Source organism: Vespula vulgaris, chromosome 23 (genome assembly GCF_905475345.1).
Source record: "Vespula vulgaris chromosome 23, iyVesVulg1.1, whole genome shotgun sequence".
Classification (NCBI taxonomy): Eukaryota; Metazoa; Arthropoda; class Insecta; order Hymenoptera; family Vespidae; genus Vespula; species Vespula vulgaris.
Genome location: NC_066608.1, coordinates 2,658,878 through 2,677,500, shown reverse-complemented (window position 1 = coordinate 2,677,500; position 18,623 = coordinate 2,658,878). Strand labels below are relative to the sequence as shown.

Below are 18,623 nucleotides of genomic sequence, written 5' to 3'. Positions count from 1 at the left end.
ACGATTAGTGATTGGACATTATCGTGTTCCAAACGCACAACTTTTGCTCGTCTTTCTTTCTTTCGTAATTCTTTTTCTTTCTGTCTTTCTTTCTGTCTTTCTTTCTTTTTTTTCTTATTCGTTTTCCTTCCTTGTTTATTTCGTTTTAACGATATAATTACTTTCGCAGAAGAAAAATTATTGTATAGTTTAAACGCTACGTTACGCCCGTAGAATATTATTTCTCTCTCTCTTTGCACCTAACTATCTAATATGCCACTTATAGACCACCATGCATCACGCTACATCGAATGTAAAAGAGAGAAAAAGAAAGAGAAAGAGGAAGAGTGGAAGAGTAAGAGAAAGAAAGAAAGTGTGAAAAAAGAAATAGACAGATAGATAGATAGATAGGTAAATAGGTAGATAGATAGATAGATAGATAGATAGATAGATAGATAGATAGATAGATAGATAGAGACATAGACGTATTTATGTAGTAGTTAATGCGAGTGAATCAACACCACGCGTTATCTATTTTCTGTCCTTTCGAGAGTTTCAACTCCTTTGGACGTCGTCGAACGATTTATAGTTCAAAGATTGATGGACATGTCTTGATCATAAGGCGTAAGATTGGTGTCCGAGGAAGAAGCTGTGGTAACTGTTGCCATCGTTGCACTGCTCGGCGATTGTAATGGCGTCGATGTTGTTGGTAAATGCGACATTGGACTTTCCAACGTCGAATTCCAATGGCTCCTTTCGGTTCCATCACCTCCGTCGTCCGAGACGATTGAAATATCAGCTATTATTCCGCTTTCTGTAATCAAAGTTTATCAAGGAAATAGATTTCCCGTAAAAAATATAATACTGTATAAAATATTATCACGACGATGATAATAAAAGTTATAATAAAGGATGAATAAATCCTTACCGACGCTGCACTGACTGTTCAAAGTAGTGCTTCGATGATGAGGTCGAGGACTGGTATCCAAACCGAGATTATGAGTGGTAGGTGGTCCACTGCTACCACCGCTACTCGAGGATGAACTTACTGAAATGACACTGTGAGGTCTTCTACTGCAACGTCCAGAATCCTCTGACATCGAGACTGCTATAGAGTTTCTAAATCTGGGTGCTGATTCAAGAAAGAAAGAGAAAAGAATTAATATACATATAATAATAATAAAATTAATAAAATAATAAAATGAATATATAAAAATTAACATATAACAATAAAAGAAATATCTTTTTAATATTATCGTAACAACGAAAGTTACTTTTATAAGAAATTATTTTAACTGTCTCGGAATTATTTTAAAGAAGAAGAAGAAGAAGAAAAAAAAAGATCATTATCGTTCATATTGTACGAATATATTTCTTACTTTTTGAAAGTTGAGCTACGCTGATCGAACGATCGTTTATTTGATTAGCGCTAGGCCTAATGTCCAAACAAGGTTTGTTTCCTATGCCCATGCTCGACATCTCCGCCAGGCGCACTTCTAAAAAAAGTCAAATAAAAGTAAACGTAAGAGGTGTCATTCGTATTTTGTAATCCACAGAAATCTAAATGCGGATTGTCACCTCTGTTTCGAAGCGCCTGCTTCCAAAGAAGATTGCTCAATTCCTCGGTCCAAGCTTTTTTTATCTCCTCGCTTGCACATTGCAACGTGTAAGTATCTCCGGGCTTCCTCTTGCGGAACCAAATTTCGAATTTAGTTGGTGAATCCGCGATAACTGCGGTTAAACCAATATCCGTCGTTTTGATGCTGTGCTTGTAGATGTATATATCAAGGTTCTATGATAGAAAATTTATTATTAAATTTTTTAAATTATAAATTATTTATATACATATATATATATTTATAAAAATTCTTAATATCATATATAAATTTCAAATAAATTTTTAATATCATCAATATATTATTTATCTATTATTATTTGTTATAATTTTCTTGTTCGTTTTCATACCTTTCTATCGGGAAATCTTCTAGCTTTGCTGAAAAGTATTAAATCTTCAAAGAGGAAAACTTGACGAAGACACTTCTTTCCTTTGCCTTGCCAGACCAAGAATTCATTTTGCCGTAATAACCTGCCTTGCTCTTTTACGTTTACCTATCGAAAATCAATCGTATAATTTAACACAAGAGATTCAATGAAAAGATAAATCCTTTTTGTTATTTTTTATGATTTCTTTTTTTTGTATTGCATGTAACATTCAACGTACGTCGCAATCTCGGAGGGAGTCCATAGCCAGGAGGTCATTTCCATGCCTAAGTTGGAACCGTACCATCTGTTCGGCAGCCCTTAAATCAGCTTCCCCCTCCACTACCGGTTTAACGCCATCCTCTTTTTCTTCTTTCTCATCTTTACCAGACATTTGTTCGGATAGATCCGTCCCAGCTTTTACCAATTGTTGAAGCAACAACGCATATTTGCCCATTCGTTGGACGGGCTTTAATAGATAACTCGCAAGATCCATCTTATCTCCTAATTCCATTTGTTTCTGCTTGAAAAACGTCGTACCATATTCGGCCATTAACGAGTCCGAATTTGGTTTGTTCTTGTTGTATAAAGCATAGAGATAGAATTTCTTTTCCTAAATAACAAAAAACATCTTTTATTTTCTTACATAAGAATTTTTTACAAGAGATTTTCATTCTTTTCATTTTTATTCTTAACGTTTATTTCTTTTTTCCTTTCTTCTGAATTCTTTTCTTTATTTTTGTTTCTTAATTCTTTACTTTTTTATTTCTTGATCTTTTATTTTTTTATTTTCATATTCATTTATTTTTTTATTTTTACTTATTCTTATTTTTATTTTTCTTAAAAAAATATTTTCTTTTCTCTCTTTCTCTCTCTCTCTTATCGTCTAATTATATTTTTCTAAAGAGAAAGATACTTACGTGTCTTAGGAAGCATTGTCCCACGAGCATTGGCGATTGTTCACATTGTTCTAACTCCCGTAGAAAATGTTGACTATGAAATTCATAGATCTTCTCAACGTTACCAAAGATCACATTTCTTTGACCTCTCAATGCCTGAGGTATATCCTCTCGCACTAGTTCCGGTATGTAATTCTTCGATGATCGAACACACAAAAAAGAAAAAAAAAGAAAAATAAGAAAAGAATATCGTTTTAAGAATAAGAATTGAAATAATAAAAAAGTTAACAATTATATATAGTTATATAGTATTTCTGTAATAATTATACCTCTATTATATACTCCAACGACTTCACATAGTCTCGTTCGGTTTGTATCATCTCTCTCATTATAAGAAGTATCGTTCTGCAAGGTGAAATTCTTTATTAAGGACATCGTGAGCGTAATGGCTCGTTATGACCGCGTAATTGAAATTGCGGTTGGAAGGAATTACGGGAATGGATATCCCGTACACGTTGATGAATTCGTGGAAAATAAGAGAAAGTAAAAAAAAAAAAGAAAAAAGAAAAAACAAAATTCATCAACGAAGGGATCAAAGTTTATTATACATGTGTGTGTATATATATATTTTTTTTTCTTTTTTACGGGCAATTTTCAACCTCTTTAATTATAGATATTTTCTTACTTGATATAAGGGTACGTGTAAACGATCGATTATACGAATGATTCGTATTTTATCAAAGTCGATGCAACGAATGTAAAAAGAAAGAAAATAAAAGAATAAAAAAAAAAAGAAAGAAAAATTAACGTGTACGAGAAAGATGGAAGAATATAATATCATACTTTTTTGCTTTCATTCCGGGTGCTATACTAGCCGCCCTATGAAGATGCGAATTAACAGGAGGTTTGACCAATCTTCGTGGTGCTGGACTTCTCGGTGGTGTTCTTGGTGGTGAACAATCGAGAAGTTGTTCGGCACTTTCCCAAAGTTCAGCTATATTGTCCAATACTGGCCGACCTCCACTTCCACCGGATCCAACACTTTCCATCGGACATGCGTAAGATGCGGTGCTATCACTATCGTCCCATGAAGTCCCTAAAAACAATTTTCTATTAATCTAATATTCTAATAATATTTCTTATTAGATTTTTATCTAATATCTATTAATTATCTCTATCTAATATCTATTAATATTATTAATAGATAATAATTATTAATAATATTAATATTATATCTAATTCTATCTAATTCTATTTTTATATCTAATAATATTTCTTTAAGAGAAATTAATTAATACGATATATAAAACAATAACGAACGATCAATTATTGTTAATCCATTTTTTTTATTTATTTATAAAACTCAACTGTTTCTTCTTTAATTTTTTTCTTTTTTTCATTTTTTCTTTTATAATACCAAGTATAAATCGATTTCAAAAATATCGATGATATCGGCTTATTTTTAAATATTATCGAACATATCTTTTACGATTAATGAAAAATTCATGCGTAACGTGAAATAATAAATACCGAAAAGTTTGATGTATCATTAATAACGTTTGATCGATGATAATGAATATTAAACACAGTGTTAAATTTTTTATTCAAATATTTTCGTGAAATTTTTTCTTCGATAATCAAACAAAATATTAATAATGATAATCTTTTCTAGTTTCATGTTTCTACATTCGTACGAAACTTGTACATTTTTTCCTTTCTTTATAAATTCTTGTTGTTCTTTTTTCTAACTTCTTCCTTTCTTTTTTTTGTTTTGTTTTTATTTAATAGTCACACTTCAATTTTCTTTTCAATTCATTTTTCTCGATTCAAATATCATTTCTCTCTTCAAACTTTCAGAAAAGTTTTTAGACAATATCCGAAAAATTATTATCGTTGTCGAAGATATCGATAATGAAAAAAGAAGAAAAGAAAAAAAAAAGAAAAAGAAATGAAAGACCAAAGAAAATGAATAAACGAAAGAAAAACTAAAAAACAAAAAACTAAATAAATTACAACTTACTCTTCGTCAAACTATCGTCCCACGATGTCGAAGAATCCGAAGTGGCAAAGGATCTTCTTCTGGCTGGTGAGCCAGGTGCCGAAGAAGTCCTAGCAATTTCGAGAGCTTCCGCACACTTATTCCTAGCTATGCGACATTGTTCAAGAAGTATCTCGTTACCGAGCTTTTCAGCGAGCGCCATCATCTCGTTGAAATGTTCCGGTGGGAGTGGTGGCCTCGCCATTAGAAATTGTTGGGATCTCCTTTCGGCGGCCACGCGAGCCTCCTGCGCCCACTCGTAAGCACGGTCCTGCAATAGACAGCATCTCGACGTATCCTCGAGATACTCGCGTCGATCCTCCAACCTGGAACCAAATCCTCGAAGATGTTGTTTCAAGGATCGAGCGAGTTCACGTAGTCCGCTCGCACTCGCCGCCTCTGCGAGGTCGCTTCCTTTGTCGATGTGTCTCTAAAATTAAATCAAACGAACAAAAATAAATATCAAATAAAATAAAGAGAAATGAGAAAGTTAAATAAATATCGAAAAATGATTCTCGATAATATAATAAATCGTCGACATCGTTATATATAATTATCGCTGCTTTTTATATTTAATTTCTTCTTTTCTCTTTTTTCTCTTTTTTTACTTCTCATCTTATGACGATCCAATGAAATTGACGTCGTTGTTCAATATTGGTTTTCTTTTTCTTTTTGTTTTGTTTAAAAAAAAAAAAAAAGGATTAATATCACGTGGAAATAAGAGAACATTGATGTAGGAATATGAAGTAGTAATTTATACATTTTTAGATATATTATTTAGAAGAGAACGTCTGTAACTTTGAAACGACAATAATATGTAATATAAGACACGTATATACATATTATATATGTGTCTTTATTATTATATAGTATTATCTCGACTATATTATTTGTAATTTCTTTATCGAATAATTTTCTAAAGTAACAAAATTACGAGAATTGAAAAGATATTACAGAATAAAATATACTATGTAACATAGTATCTATACTATGTTACATCATGTTTACATATATATATATATATATATATATATATATATATGTATAGTTCAGTATCAAGTAATACTATTCCTATATTATATAAATACAATATTATTATATTCGTCATAATCATACAATAATAATTTCGACAGAAGAAAAATAATTCTACGATTAATAATATAAATCGTAATAAATCACAACAATAGAATATTCTCGGAATAAAACAAATATTTACACATACACACACACACACACACACACATATAGTTCCATTTCAAATAATATAACATTTACTTTCCTATATCATATAAATACAATATTATTATATTCGTCATAATCAATATAATATTATTACAATAATATAACAATAATTTCGACGGAAGAAAAATAATCCTATTAAAAATATGAATCCTAATAAATCAAAATAACAGAATAAAACATAACAGTAAAAGTTCGAGTATTAAATTTTCAATAGATCGAGAAAATAGATTAATAACCGGTAACGAAATATTTAGTTTACCGATGAAAAACGCGATAGAGGAGATTTTCATTTGCTGTCTTTCGGTTTCTCTGTGAAAGAGAATCCCCTGCCGTGCGTGCACATAGCAGAAGCATACCGCCCTCGACAGGGAGAGGCCATAAATCGACATATGGAAGTAAATAACGTCGTGACGAGGGAGGGAAGGAAGGGAGGAGTAAAGGAAGGGAGGAGTAAAGGAAGGAAAGAAGGAACGATAGGGAAGAAAGGAAAGAAGAAACGAAGGAGAAAGGAGGATAGAGTGGATGAAGGATGGAGGAAGGGATGAAGAAGGGGAAGGGAGAAACGTGGTTTATCCGTACAACGTATAGACATCATTGTCGAGAAACGCACGTAGGAGGGCGGGACACATAAGAACGTTTACAGAAAACATATCGTAGTCTTTTCATAGTATATATATATTTGTGTGTGTGTGTGTATGTGTTCACGGTGCGTGCTTGCGCGAGCGTGAAATCCTCTTGGCCACGGACGAGTAGTAGTCTATCCTGAATTCAGAGATCCAGAACGTGAACAATTTCGATCGAGTATCCGTGACGAAATAAGAGTGGTATATATATATATATATCTTTACTCGTAAAATAGATACGGTCGATCGATTGTCTTCATGTTTTCAAAACAATCATGTTAGAGTGAATTCTTTAAGAAAGATAGAGAGAGAGAAAGAGAGAGAGAGAGAGAGAAAGAAATCTTATATACAGAAGGAAGCTTATAGTGTATACCATCTTTTGTTATAGTTCGATATACTATATAGGATTATGATATTTTTTTGTTGAATTTAGTATTGTATTCTTGGTAGATAATTATCCGTAAATAATTTGTATTTATAGGATTTTTATTCGAATTGAATTCTCTCAAGTATTTATAGTGTTATATAGGAAATAATTTTAATATTATTTTTTGTTGAAGCTTCTTGACATTAATCCTCGACAGTCGACAATTCTTTTTTCTTTTCTTTTTATATAAAAGATTGCAGTAGAGTTTGGGCCAAGTATAGAGAGAGAAAATAAAATAGTGAAAAACGTAATTTGATATAATATATCTAGTTAATAAAAAAAAAGTAATAAAAACAAATCAAAATTTACATATACAGACAAATTTCTTTGTATATGTATTCCCATCAACAAAGAATTTCGATCATTTAATCATTAAAATAAAATAAAACGAATAATTAATCATTAAACAAAATAAAATAATATTAACGACGTTTAAAATTTATATCTCGTTTGAAACATTAACTCTTGCATAAACAGAATCATGCTCCATTAAAATCTAAATAAAATTATATTCGATCGGACAATGCACGTACTTTCTTTTTTGTATAATCCCGTCGTTTATTCTTCATCGAGTCCCATTTACCGGATCGATTCGAGTACATCTTTCGTATTTGTTTTTTCCACGTGTAAGTACGTGATACGTTCTCTTTCTTTCTCTCTCCTCTTTCTCTCTATCTATTTTTTTCTCCCTTTCTCTCTCTATCTCTTTCTCCCTAGGTTTTACCGCCTTAAGCCTTAAAGAAATAAGTATGTAAGTATTTCTTTCCTCTTTTCACCGTGAAGCCCGAGGGAGGTATGTAAGTAGCGATTGTAGTTAGGCCACGTGCCAAGTTACGTTTCTCTTTCCTCTATTGGAATGTTTCATCGATCAATTATATGTAATTACGTTCTTTAATTAACGCGATATGAAAGATCTAACCTCTATCCATTTCACGTCTAACATATGTGTCCATACTTGAAAAAAAAATATATATAGATATATATATATGTCATTTATAAAAAAGAAAGAAACAATAAAATGAAGAAAAATTGAAATCATAATTTTTTAATAGATCATATTCAAATTTAATTAATTAATTAAAATACACACGTGTAATCAATCGTTTCAGTTTCGAAATAATTATTCTACAAATAAAATTCTCTCCTATCTCGAACTTTTCATTATATATTTGTGTACGTACATACGTCAAAAGAATCGATCGATGAAATCGAAACAAATGATCGTTCGTGAAATGGATTATCATAGTTACAGGGTGACTTATGAGAACGTTATATACGAGGGACGTGATGTATTTTTCTGAATTACAATTTTCATTAAAATGGGAATTGGGATTGGGGTTTCAGCGGGAGGGGTAGTAAAGGGGGAGGACAAATACTGGTGAGAGGAGATCATCCCTTTCTCTGAAGACAAACTACGCATTTCCATCGAACCGAATACGAAATTCAATACATAATAAAACCTACGATAAATCAACGTTAACTTACGAACGATAAATTCAATCATTCGACACGATATAATTTTCTTTTTCGATAGTATTGGCGTACGTATTATTAAAACTTTCGATCTAGTTAACGTTTTATTATATAGTTTAATAATAATTGTATTTTCATCGTACATATAGACATACATACATACATACATACATACATACATATATATATATATATATATATATATATATATATATATATGGAGAGAGAGAGAGAGAGAGAGAGAGAGAGAGAGAGAGGAGAGAGAGAGAGAGAGAGAGAGAGAGAGAGAGAGAGAGAGAGAGAGAGAGAGAGAGAGAGAGTTATCTGTATAGAACGTTTGATTAAGTGGAATACGTCAATCAAAGTTTTCAACTTGTTCTTGGTAATCGTTAAAACGATTTATTTTCAACGTCACGATATTAATAGTACTCGTGGATCTAAGCCAAAAGATTCGTAGAAAAGAAGACGACGTGTAATCTCCAGACGATATAACATTTAACTTTAAATCGTATCAAAATTCATTTTCTTTTTATTATACGATAAAGAATACAATGTATGATTATTTATCGTTTAATATAACGATATTCATGAACGACGAACTAACGAAATTGTTCTAACTTGTAACTAACACACCATTATGGAAATAGAAGATCTTAAAAGATAAAAAGTATAAATCTCTAGTTTGAGACAAACAGAAAGAGAGATAGAGAAAGAGAAATAGTTAATCTCCTAGGATGTAATTAATAGCCAATGATTTTATCAGAGACGAATAATCGTAATTCGTTATCGTTATCTCTGACAAACGCGGAATAAATAAGAAGAGATTTTTCAAAGATTAAATCGATCTAATTTTCCACCAATACTCGTCTATCTTACGCGAATAGATTTTTAGATTTATAGCGATGAAATTTTCATTTAGATTAGGTATAGGTTAGGTAAATAAAAATGTTCATAAACAAGAGAGCACGTCGGGCGTTGCTTACTCGTTAATTAAACGTTAATCGAATCGTTCGTTAACGAACGTTCATCGTCGGTCTTTCGTCTTGGTGTGGCAACATATTCTTTACCTTTTTGTGTTTCTGTTTTTTCTTTTTCTTTTTTTTTTTTTTTTACTTCAACAGACCGGTCGCGCGTGTACGACCGGTATTGGTGGCAAACACTTTCCTGAATATTTAACGATCATCGAGAACGACGAAGATAGAAGGACGACGATGGTTGGTTGGTTAGTTGGTTGGTTGGTTGGTTGTTTGCTTGTGTTAGAAAACTGGTATAATACATTTTGTCCGATTCTAAATGGTTTTTCCCGGTTAGACTGGATCGAGTGAGGATAGACGAAGAACCACCTAGACTTTCCCATTATCGACGATTAAAGACACCGCCATAATTTCTACATTTAACTCAAGCGACAGGTTGTCGACCACATTGGAATGTATTGCAAGCACACAAGTTCCGTATATTTTATATTTTTTTATTATTATTATTATTACTATTATTATTAATATTATTATTATTATTATTATTATTATTATTATTATTATTATTATTATTATTATTATAAAGCTGATCGTTTGGAATGAAAGTCGGGTCAATAAACGATTAGAAAACGTGAAGGAACTTTTTAACGTAGGATATTTTTCATATTTTCTTCGATATTTTTATGGCTTTATTTTTTTATTTTTTAATTCATGCATTTATTGAAATTCATTATTATCGTGATTATTTATTTAGATCTCTTTTTCTCCAAATTATTTAATTTCGATGGAATAATAAAAGTTATGGGTCTGTGACCAAGTAATATTCATTTTTTGTTATAGAGTCGTTGGATATATTCTTTTTTATTATTATCATAATGTTAGTATAACGATTATTATAATATAATAATAATAATAATGATAACATTATTATTATAATTATTATTATTACTACACTATCATCATCATCATTATTGTTGATATTATTATTGTTATTATATTATTATAATTATTATTATTTATTATTAATTATTATTACAATATAACTAAATATTTTCAATAAGAAGAAAAAGGTCAATATTCGTTTTAACTGCTACCAAGAACGCGAGCAGCCGGTTTGATGTAAAATTCTTCTAATACATATTTATCTCCTTCGATATCTTTGTACTACATTCAAACTCCTTGCTCTGAAAAGATAAAGAAGCTGGTTCTCTCGCAAATAGAATAATTCGAATCGATCGAGGGTACAATGATCGAGGAGCGAATTAAGGAAATCATTTCTCGAATATTCGCTCAATATCTTTGCTTATCTATCCCGTAATAATTTCTTTTCTTCCTTTTTTTTTAAGTTAAAAAAGATTAAAGAAAGTCAAATAGAAATATATTTTGTGTTAACGTTATTTATTTAAACGTTACTTATCGAGGTCTAACGTACAAGCAACAGAGATCGAAGATTTGTTAAGCATCATTTTTTATCGCGTACGATTCGTTCGTTCGACTCGAAAAATAAAAATACGAAATAATCTGTTACGTCTTACATAAACACATATGCGATCAATTAAATCGTATCGTATGTATATGTTACACATGTAATACACAGAGACACGAGTAGGTGGTAGCCTTCTTGGCAAACACGATTTTTAATTGAAGAAACAAATCTGCACGTCGTAAGAATTTTAAGAAAAGAAAAAAAAAAGCTTTTTAATATCAACGACCCTGAATTATGTTCGTGTTACTCGACTTTCGTTAAAATATAGAGGATCGTTAAAAATCTCGTTTAAATTGATCGTGACTCGAAACACGAAAAAAATTACTCTCAAGCTGCTATTTCGTTATTAAGTTGTGAGATTTAATCGATTTATCATACGATCGAATAACAAAATGTACGTAGAAGAAAGTGACGTTAAAATGATACTATAAATTAATAATCAATCGATATCAAAACGACTATTATATTGTATTGATATTGTATGCATGTATAAATAATTAAAATTAAAAGTAATATATATATATAAAACATAATATATATAAAATTTAATATATATAAATATTAAAAAAAAAGATAATAAAAATCAAGAAAATACGCTTAAAAACTTGAAACCCATTCGTTTAATAAACGAAATCAATAAAAATCATATACCCATTCTATACTTCCCATATATCTACATAGAGTTTCGAAGAAACATATCGATAACGTTTTAACGACGTTATAATAAATATCAGAATATCGATAAATACTAGAATTTGAGAAAGATCCGAATGAAAGTCAATGTAATTTCTTTGCTTTTCCTCTCGCCTCTCCATTCACTTTCACTTTCCCTCATGCACGGTAGTAGTTGTTGTTGCCGTTGCCATTGCTTTTGATATTGCTGCTGATGTTGGTGAACCTCTTACAAGGCAGCGACATGGCACGGACAAGAGGGATTGTAAAAAATTGTTCGCGAGGAAAACAGGTACTGGTAGCTCGTGAAATCTGTAGTCCTCGAAAGCACGTACGGTTAAGTGTCTCGAAAGATTGCATTCCAAGACCGCAAAGGTCGAATAAATCCTTTCCATCGTTTATCGTTCTCTACCCGACGGCGATGTAACTCTTTCTCTGTCTTTTTCTTTCTCTTGTTCTCTTTCTCTCTATCTGACTCTTTCTTTCTCTTTCTTTCTCTTTTGCTCTCCCACTCTTTCTTTCCCACTCTTGTATATCTAGCTCGGAGCTCGTCGCTGACGAAGATTCACTTTAATCGTTGCGAAACTTAACCGTATAGTCATACAGTCGTTGGGTTAGAAGACCTTTTAAGGTCGAAGCTCGAAGAAATTCTGACAAGAGGAGAAAAAGAGAGAGAGAGAGAGAAAGAGAGAAGTACTTCTTTATGAAAAATATCATGGATGTAAAGAGATTCTTAAATTAACATGTTAAAAATGTGAAATCCGTTCGAGCGATGGATAATGAAACTTTTTACGATATTAATCAGTCGTGATTTACTACGAACTAAGATCGCGAATGAGATCCCTTTGTTACGATAAAATACTTTGACATTGAATATTCATTATGAGAGAAAAATATAATTAAGTTTTATAATTACGTTTCCTTGCATGGCCGAATATAGTACATTTTTCACATCAAACGAACCTCTTTATCTCTTTTCCTCTCTCTCTCTCTCTCTCTCTCTCTCTCTCTCTCTCTCTCTCTCTTTCTCTCTTTCACTTGCTCTCGTTCGCTCGGACAGTCTTTTTAACAACGTATTTAAAATGCACTTAATTTTAATTCATTATAATGCAAATCTTGTACGACCAAATATTATTCATTTTTGCGTAAGTATAAACCATGCTTTCTCTTTCTCTTTCTCACTCTATCTCTCATTCGTTAATTTTAACGACATACTTAAGATGCTGTTAATCCTAATTTATTATAATGAATCGATTTGTTAGAAAAGTATAATTAAATTGACCAATAAATTCTCTCGTACGATTAAATATTATCCATTTTCAGGTGAGATAAATCTCTCTCCCTCTCCCTCTCTCTCTCTCTCTCTCTCTCTCTCTCTCTCTCTCTCTCTCTTTGTCTCTCCTTCGTTAATTCTAACGACATGTTTAAAATGCACATTTAATCTCAATTCATTATAGTTTGTTAATAAGATATAATTAAAATTCTCTCACACGAAAAACCGAATAATTTACATTTTAACGGGGGACATTTAAAATGAATTTAATCCTAATTCATTATAGAATAGTAAATCGTTATGATATTAGAAAAATATAATCGAGCTAATAAACTTTCACCCATTACCGAATATTCTCCCATTATCATTATCGCATATAAACATATCCTTTCTCTTTTGTTAATTCTATATAACCATACTAACTTGCAATTAATCCGAATTCATTATGTCGTAAATCGTTCGATTAGAAAAAGAATATATAACTTAATTACAAAAAAAAAATATATATATATATATAAATTAATTATCTGTTATTATCCAATATCCGTTGATTGACTTAAACACTTTTTAGTCAGGCGAGAACATAAAAAGATCTCAATATACTTCAAAACGTTAATTTTAACGACCCTAACGATACATTTAAAAATACATTTAATAATCCTAACGACGCTTAAGGGTGTTACGATGAAAGATAAAAACGAGAGATAATGAATATGCAAGAAAGCAAGCCTATTATAATTTGCTGCTTCTCTTTTTCTCTTTTCTTTTCTTTTTATCCTTGTCTTTCGTTCCTTGTTTCAATTCTTTTATTTCTTTTTTTATTTTCATTTCTCTCTCTCTCTCTCTCTCTCTCTCTCTCTCTCTGACCTTGAGACTTAACGCTTAAGAAGGAAAAATTGTTTTTACGAGACCGGGATCATATGTTGAAACGTATATAAATCGTGATTTATGAACGGTTCGCAAGTGCGAAAGCGGATGCGAAGGAGGAAGATAGGAAGATGAGGAGAGTTCACCCTTCTCATTCGCTCCCTCTCTTTCTCTCTCTTTCTCTCTCTCTCTTTCCTCTACTCTTCTCTTTTTCATGCTTCCTCTCTTTTACAGTATGGGACGGCATGGTCATATCCGAGTTCGGTTCGTACTAGAGCCTGTTAGCTAGAAAGAGACTCTCTGTAACACATCCGATATTATTTATGTTCCTTAGCACGCAATGCAAGTGTCGTTTCGTACGTCGTACGTGTAGCTTTATTGCTTATATATTCTTCTCTCTCTTTCTTTCTTTCTACCTATATATCTATTTTTCTTTCCTTCTCTTTTCATTTATCTATATATCTATCTTCCTCTCTTTCTCTCTCTTTATATATATATATATATATATATATATATATATATATATATATGTAATATAATATACATTATATATTATATATTATATATATATTTTCTACCTATCTATATATCTATTTTCCTCTCTCTCTCTCTCCCTCTCTTTCTCTCTCTCTCTCTCTCTCTCTCTCTCTCTCTTTATATATATACATATACGTATAGATATATATATTTATATATTTATATTATATATGTAAAAGTATTTATTTATTTCTTTCTCCTTCTCTCTTTCTATCTATATATCTATTTCTCTCTCTATTTCTCTCTCTCTCTCTCTTTTTTCTTTCGGTATATATTTAAAAAGAGATGAAAGAAAGAGTATAGAAGGATGCGATGCGTTCGGAGAGAAAACATTAAACTTACACGGGCATCGATTACACACGATCGCGTGTTTAATCGATTCCTCGAACATATACGATCAAGTGATTCGAGAGATCGAATGGCCTATTGGATACTTTAGAAAGTTGTTTTATAAAATCGTTTGACTAATGAGAACGATAACTTGTGTTAGAAAAAAAAAAGAATAAAAAATAAGTTTACTATCTCGTAGAACGTTTTTTATTGTCTATGATGATTCGTTCTTAACTTTTCTCTCTTCTTTTTCTTTTTTTAATAAATATATCATATACATTATACAACGTATATATTATGCAAGTCCAAAGCGTTAAAAATTTTTCGAAAATAATAATAAGAATAATAATGATATTATAAAAAATAACGATAATATAATGTATAAAAATATAGGATGAAAATACAAAATATCAAAACAAGAAAAAAAAGAAAATTATATATATATATATATATAAATGAATTATGCACAATATTGATATATTTTTTCAATTCAATTGTTCGTGCGAATAATGATGTATTCAATATATTTCCCAAAATTGATTATATATTCAGAAATATATAAATAAAAATGTTCACCAGATGTTAAATTATTCTGTAATATAAAATTTACACTATGATATAAATTTATACCACCATCGTGTGAGGGCCCGTGTTTTACGGGACCCGAAACGATCGTCTTCATTGCCTCTGCGTAAATCCCCCACTGTTATTATGTATATATCATGCGAGTATATTTTGTTAGAAATTACTAAAATGTCACTTTTTACGACCAGTTACAAATATCTTTTTAAATACCACATTCCCGTTAGTTTTTTATTAATCACGTGACTTGTTGAATGAAAACAAGTATCTTATTTATCGAATAAATCATTGAATAAAATAATTTTTCAAATATATATATAATGTATTTTGTAAATTTTCGATTTCATATTTATTTTAATTTTAATTATATAATTTTTATTTGTATAATTAAAATCTAAACTTTCATATTAATTTTGATTTAAACTGTTTCGTGTGTATGCATGTAATTTGTTTTTTACGACATAATACAATTTACAACGATGATAATATTATAATATTAAATTTCTTTCAGTTCTAACGAATTGAGACTTTCTCTGAAAGAGAAGAGTACCATCTTAGAAACGTTCTTATTATCTATGATGATTTGCTATAACTTATACATTTTTTCTCCTTCATATAAATACATATACATGCATATAAATCAGCTGAATCTCTTATTTTATTTATATTTCATTATTATTTTTATATTATAATAACGTTACAAGTGATTAATAAGAATTATATCAAATTTATATAATGTATCTCGGAAAATAAAATCAATCGAAAAGAAGAACATATTTTAAAATGTTTACAACATATTAAAGTTTATAATATTCTCTTTTATATTGAATGAAATTTATTTTTTTTTTATATATGATTGAATACATTTAACAAGAAGTATCATAAATAAACTTGTACTTACATATAAATTATAATCGTCGATAGTTTTAATCATAATAATCACGATAGACGAAATTTTATGTTTGACATTTCAATTTGCATTACAACTTTTATGCAAAAAGATTAGATTCCATTAAAAAAAAGATAAAGATCAAAGACCACCATATTCTTGGAACTATAATCTTTGATCATACAATTTTAACCCTCGTTATATCAATGCTATCTAATCGAATATATTTTTTCTTAAAAATTCCTTTTTCTTTCTTTATAACAAACAATTGATCATTGTTAGATGATTCATCCGTTATGTACACATATGTACAGTGTATATGTATATGAAACGATATATTATCAAAGAAAGCCCAACATAATTTTTATCTCAAAAAATAAATAAATAAATAAGTAAATAAAAAGGAGAAAAGAAAAAACAGGGAAAACAAGGACAGAGAGAAAAAAAAACGAACGAATATTCTCGTTTTATTTCTCTCGGTAGAATTTCTGTACGTAAAACCGCGAACAATAATCAGCAACGGTCTCTGTGGTCCATACTGCCTCTTTCATTGCAACCCTCGGAAATGTCTACTATTCATAACGAAACGTAGAATACCACAATGCCCATTTTGGCGGCGCGATGTGACATAAAAGGTCTCTCGCATCTGTCGCTCTACCGAGCTAAGTGTGTTTAATGTTCAGAGAAAAAGAGAGAGAAAGTAAAAGAGAGAAAGAGAGAGAGAGAGAGAGCACAGTGTTGTTCGTAAGTCAAAAAACTTACGAGGCGCCCAACGTTACGTTTCTTTAATGCGAAAATTTATAGTTTCCGGTTGGAACGTACCTTCCGCAAAAAAAAAATAAAAAATTCATTGGAGTGCAAATACGCTTTAACAACGAGTTTTAGTATACTTCTATTTATTTCTTTGTTATTATTATTTTTATTTCGATTGTTATCATTATTGTCATTATCACGATATTTTTGTTTCATTTGTTTTATATTTTTCTATAGAGCGCAATTATCTCGCTAAAGAATTTTTCTAAGTATTTACGAAATCCGATCCAAAAGTATGACTCGATGAAGTTAACCAGGTGCAACGCGACAAATCACTGATCGTTTACGTCAACGAAACTCGAGTATAGTAACGGTTCAGATTGATTTTCACGGTGTGGTCTTTCATTGGAAGGAACATAAGCGATGCCAAGCTGCCCATGTGCTCCCTCGGTTGCTTTTATGACGAGCACCATCACGTTTGAGTACTACCATTGGAAAATCAAACTTATGCATGTACTGTACACCTAACTACGTGGTGTACTAGGTAACGATTAAACCGTGAAAGAAGGGCTAGCTGTAATTCACATCCATTTGCACCCATATAATTTATATCGTCGTCTCGCTACGCACTTAACTACAAGAGTATATGAAAGAAGAAAGAAATGAATTTCCGAGAAGTAGAAGGGGAAGGAGGAGAAGAAGGGTGCATGAACCCTTGATTTTTTATAGGTAACATCTCGACGTACGTTTCTTGTTTTCTTTTCTTTCTATGGTTTTATTTACGAAGCTTACAATTAGTTAACAAGCTGGTCTGTAAATCATTTACGAGTTTTGCGATCGTAACACTCGAAGAAATTTGAACTAGCGAATGTAGAATCGTAAGAAGGTATTTGAAATAAGAATAATCATTAAAATGCATGATTTTCTTTTTTAATTCGTCTTGAAGAAAATAATATTATACTGGATATTAATTATCGAAGAAGAAATGAGTCATTATAATAAAATTTGTCTTCTTTAAATGCGATTTAATGAAAAATTTTGTAATATTGAACGTATGTAATTATCATGCATTGATGTTTTATAATTCCGTCAAAAAAATATATTTGTTTCGAGAAAGTAATATCATACCAACTGTTAAATATTAAAACATGTTATTATAGATCTCTTTTGCATTTTTCTTTTTTCTTTTCTTTTTTTAATTTAACGAAAAATTAAAATATCAAACGCATGTAAATATCATGCATCGATGTATTATAATTTCACCAAAAGATGCATTTATATTTAACATGCATAAATAATTTAACAAGAATAATTCATAGTCACAAAAACTATTCCCAATATAAAAAAATCGTAAGTATAGCTATTGAAAATATTTAAATAATCTCGTCAGAAAGAAGAGAAGATAAAAGGGAAGTATACTTTTATTGAAGAATTTTTGTGAATAAATAACTTTAATATCATTATCTCGTCCCATATGTTCATAATCATTTTAGATTTTCAACGGATAGGATTAATAATTGGAACGTTAAGAACAAGATACGACTTTCCACGTTATAATGATCTATAATAAAATTTTAACGGCACCATCACGATATCGTG

The 18,623-nt window shown here is 30.5% G+C and overlaps 1 protein-coding gene across 5 annotated transcripts in view; it reads right to left on the bottom strand.

Moving 5' to 3' along the window:
* Nucleotides 1-18,623, bottom strand: part of LOC127071818 (puratrophin-1-like) — a 340,266-nt gene that overhangs the window by 1,351 nt on the left and 320,292 nt on the right. For all 5 annotated transcript variants that reach the window (XM_051011526.1, XM_051011527.1, XM_051011528.1 and 2 more), the window contains 10 exons: nt 4,879-5,326; nt 3,702-3,954; nt 3,188-3,263; nt 2,880-3,053; nt 2,201-2,572; nt 1,945-2,088; nt 1,558-1,771; nt 1,359-1,475; nt 908-1,111; nt 1-793 (listed from right to left, as the gene is read on the bottom strand). The exon at nt 1-793 is cut by the window's left edge and continues 1,351 nt beyond it. In XM_051011526.1, the coding sequence (XP_050867483.1) occupies nt 570-793; nt 908-1,111; nt 1,359-1,475; nt 1,558-1,771; nt 1,945-2,088; nt 2,201-2,572; nt 2,880-3,053; nt 3,188-3,263; nt 3,702-3,954; nt 4,879-5,326 (2,226 nt within the window). In that variant the 3' untranslated portion in view covers nt 1-569. The remainder of the gene's footprint in view (nt 794-907; nt 1,112-1,358; nt 1,476-1,557; nt 1,772-1,944; nt 2,089-2,200; nt 2,573-2,879; nt 3,054-3,187; nt 3,264-3,701; nt 3,955-4,878; nt 5,327-18,623) is intronic.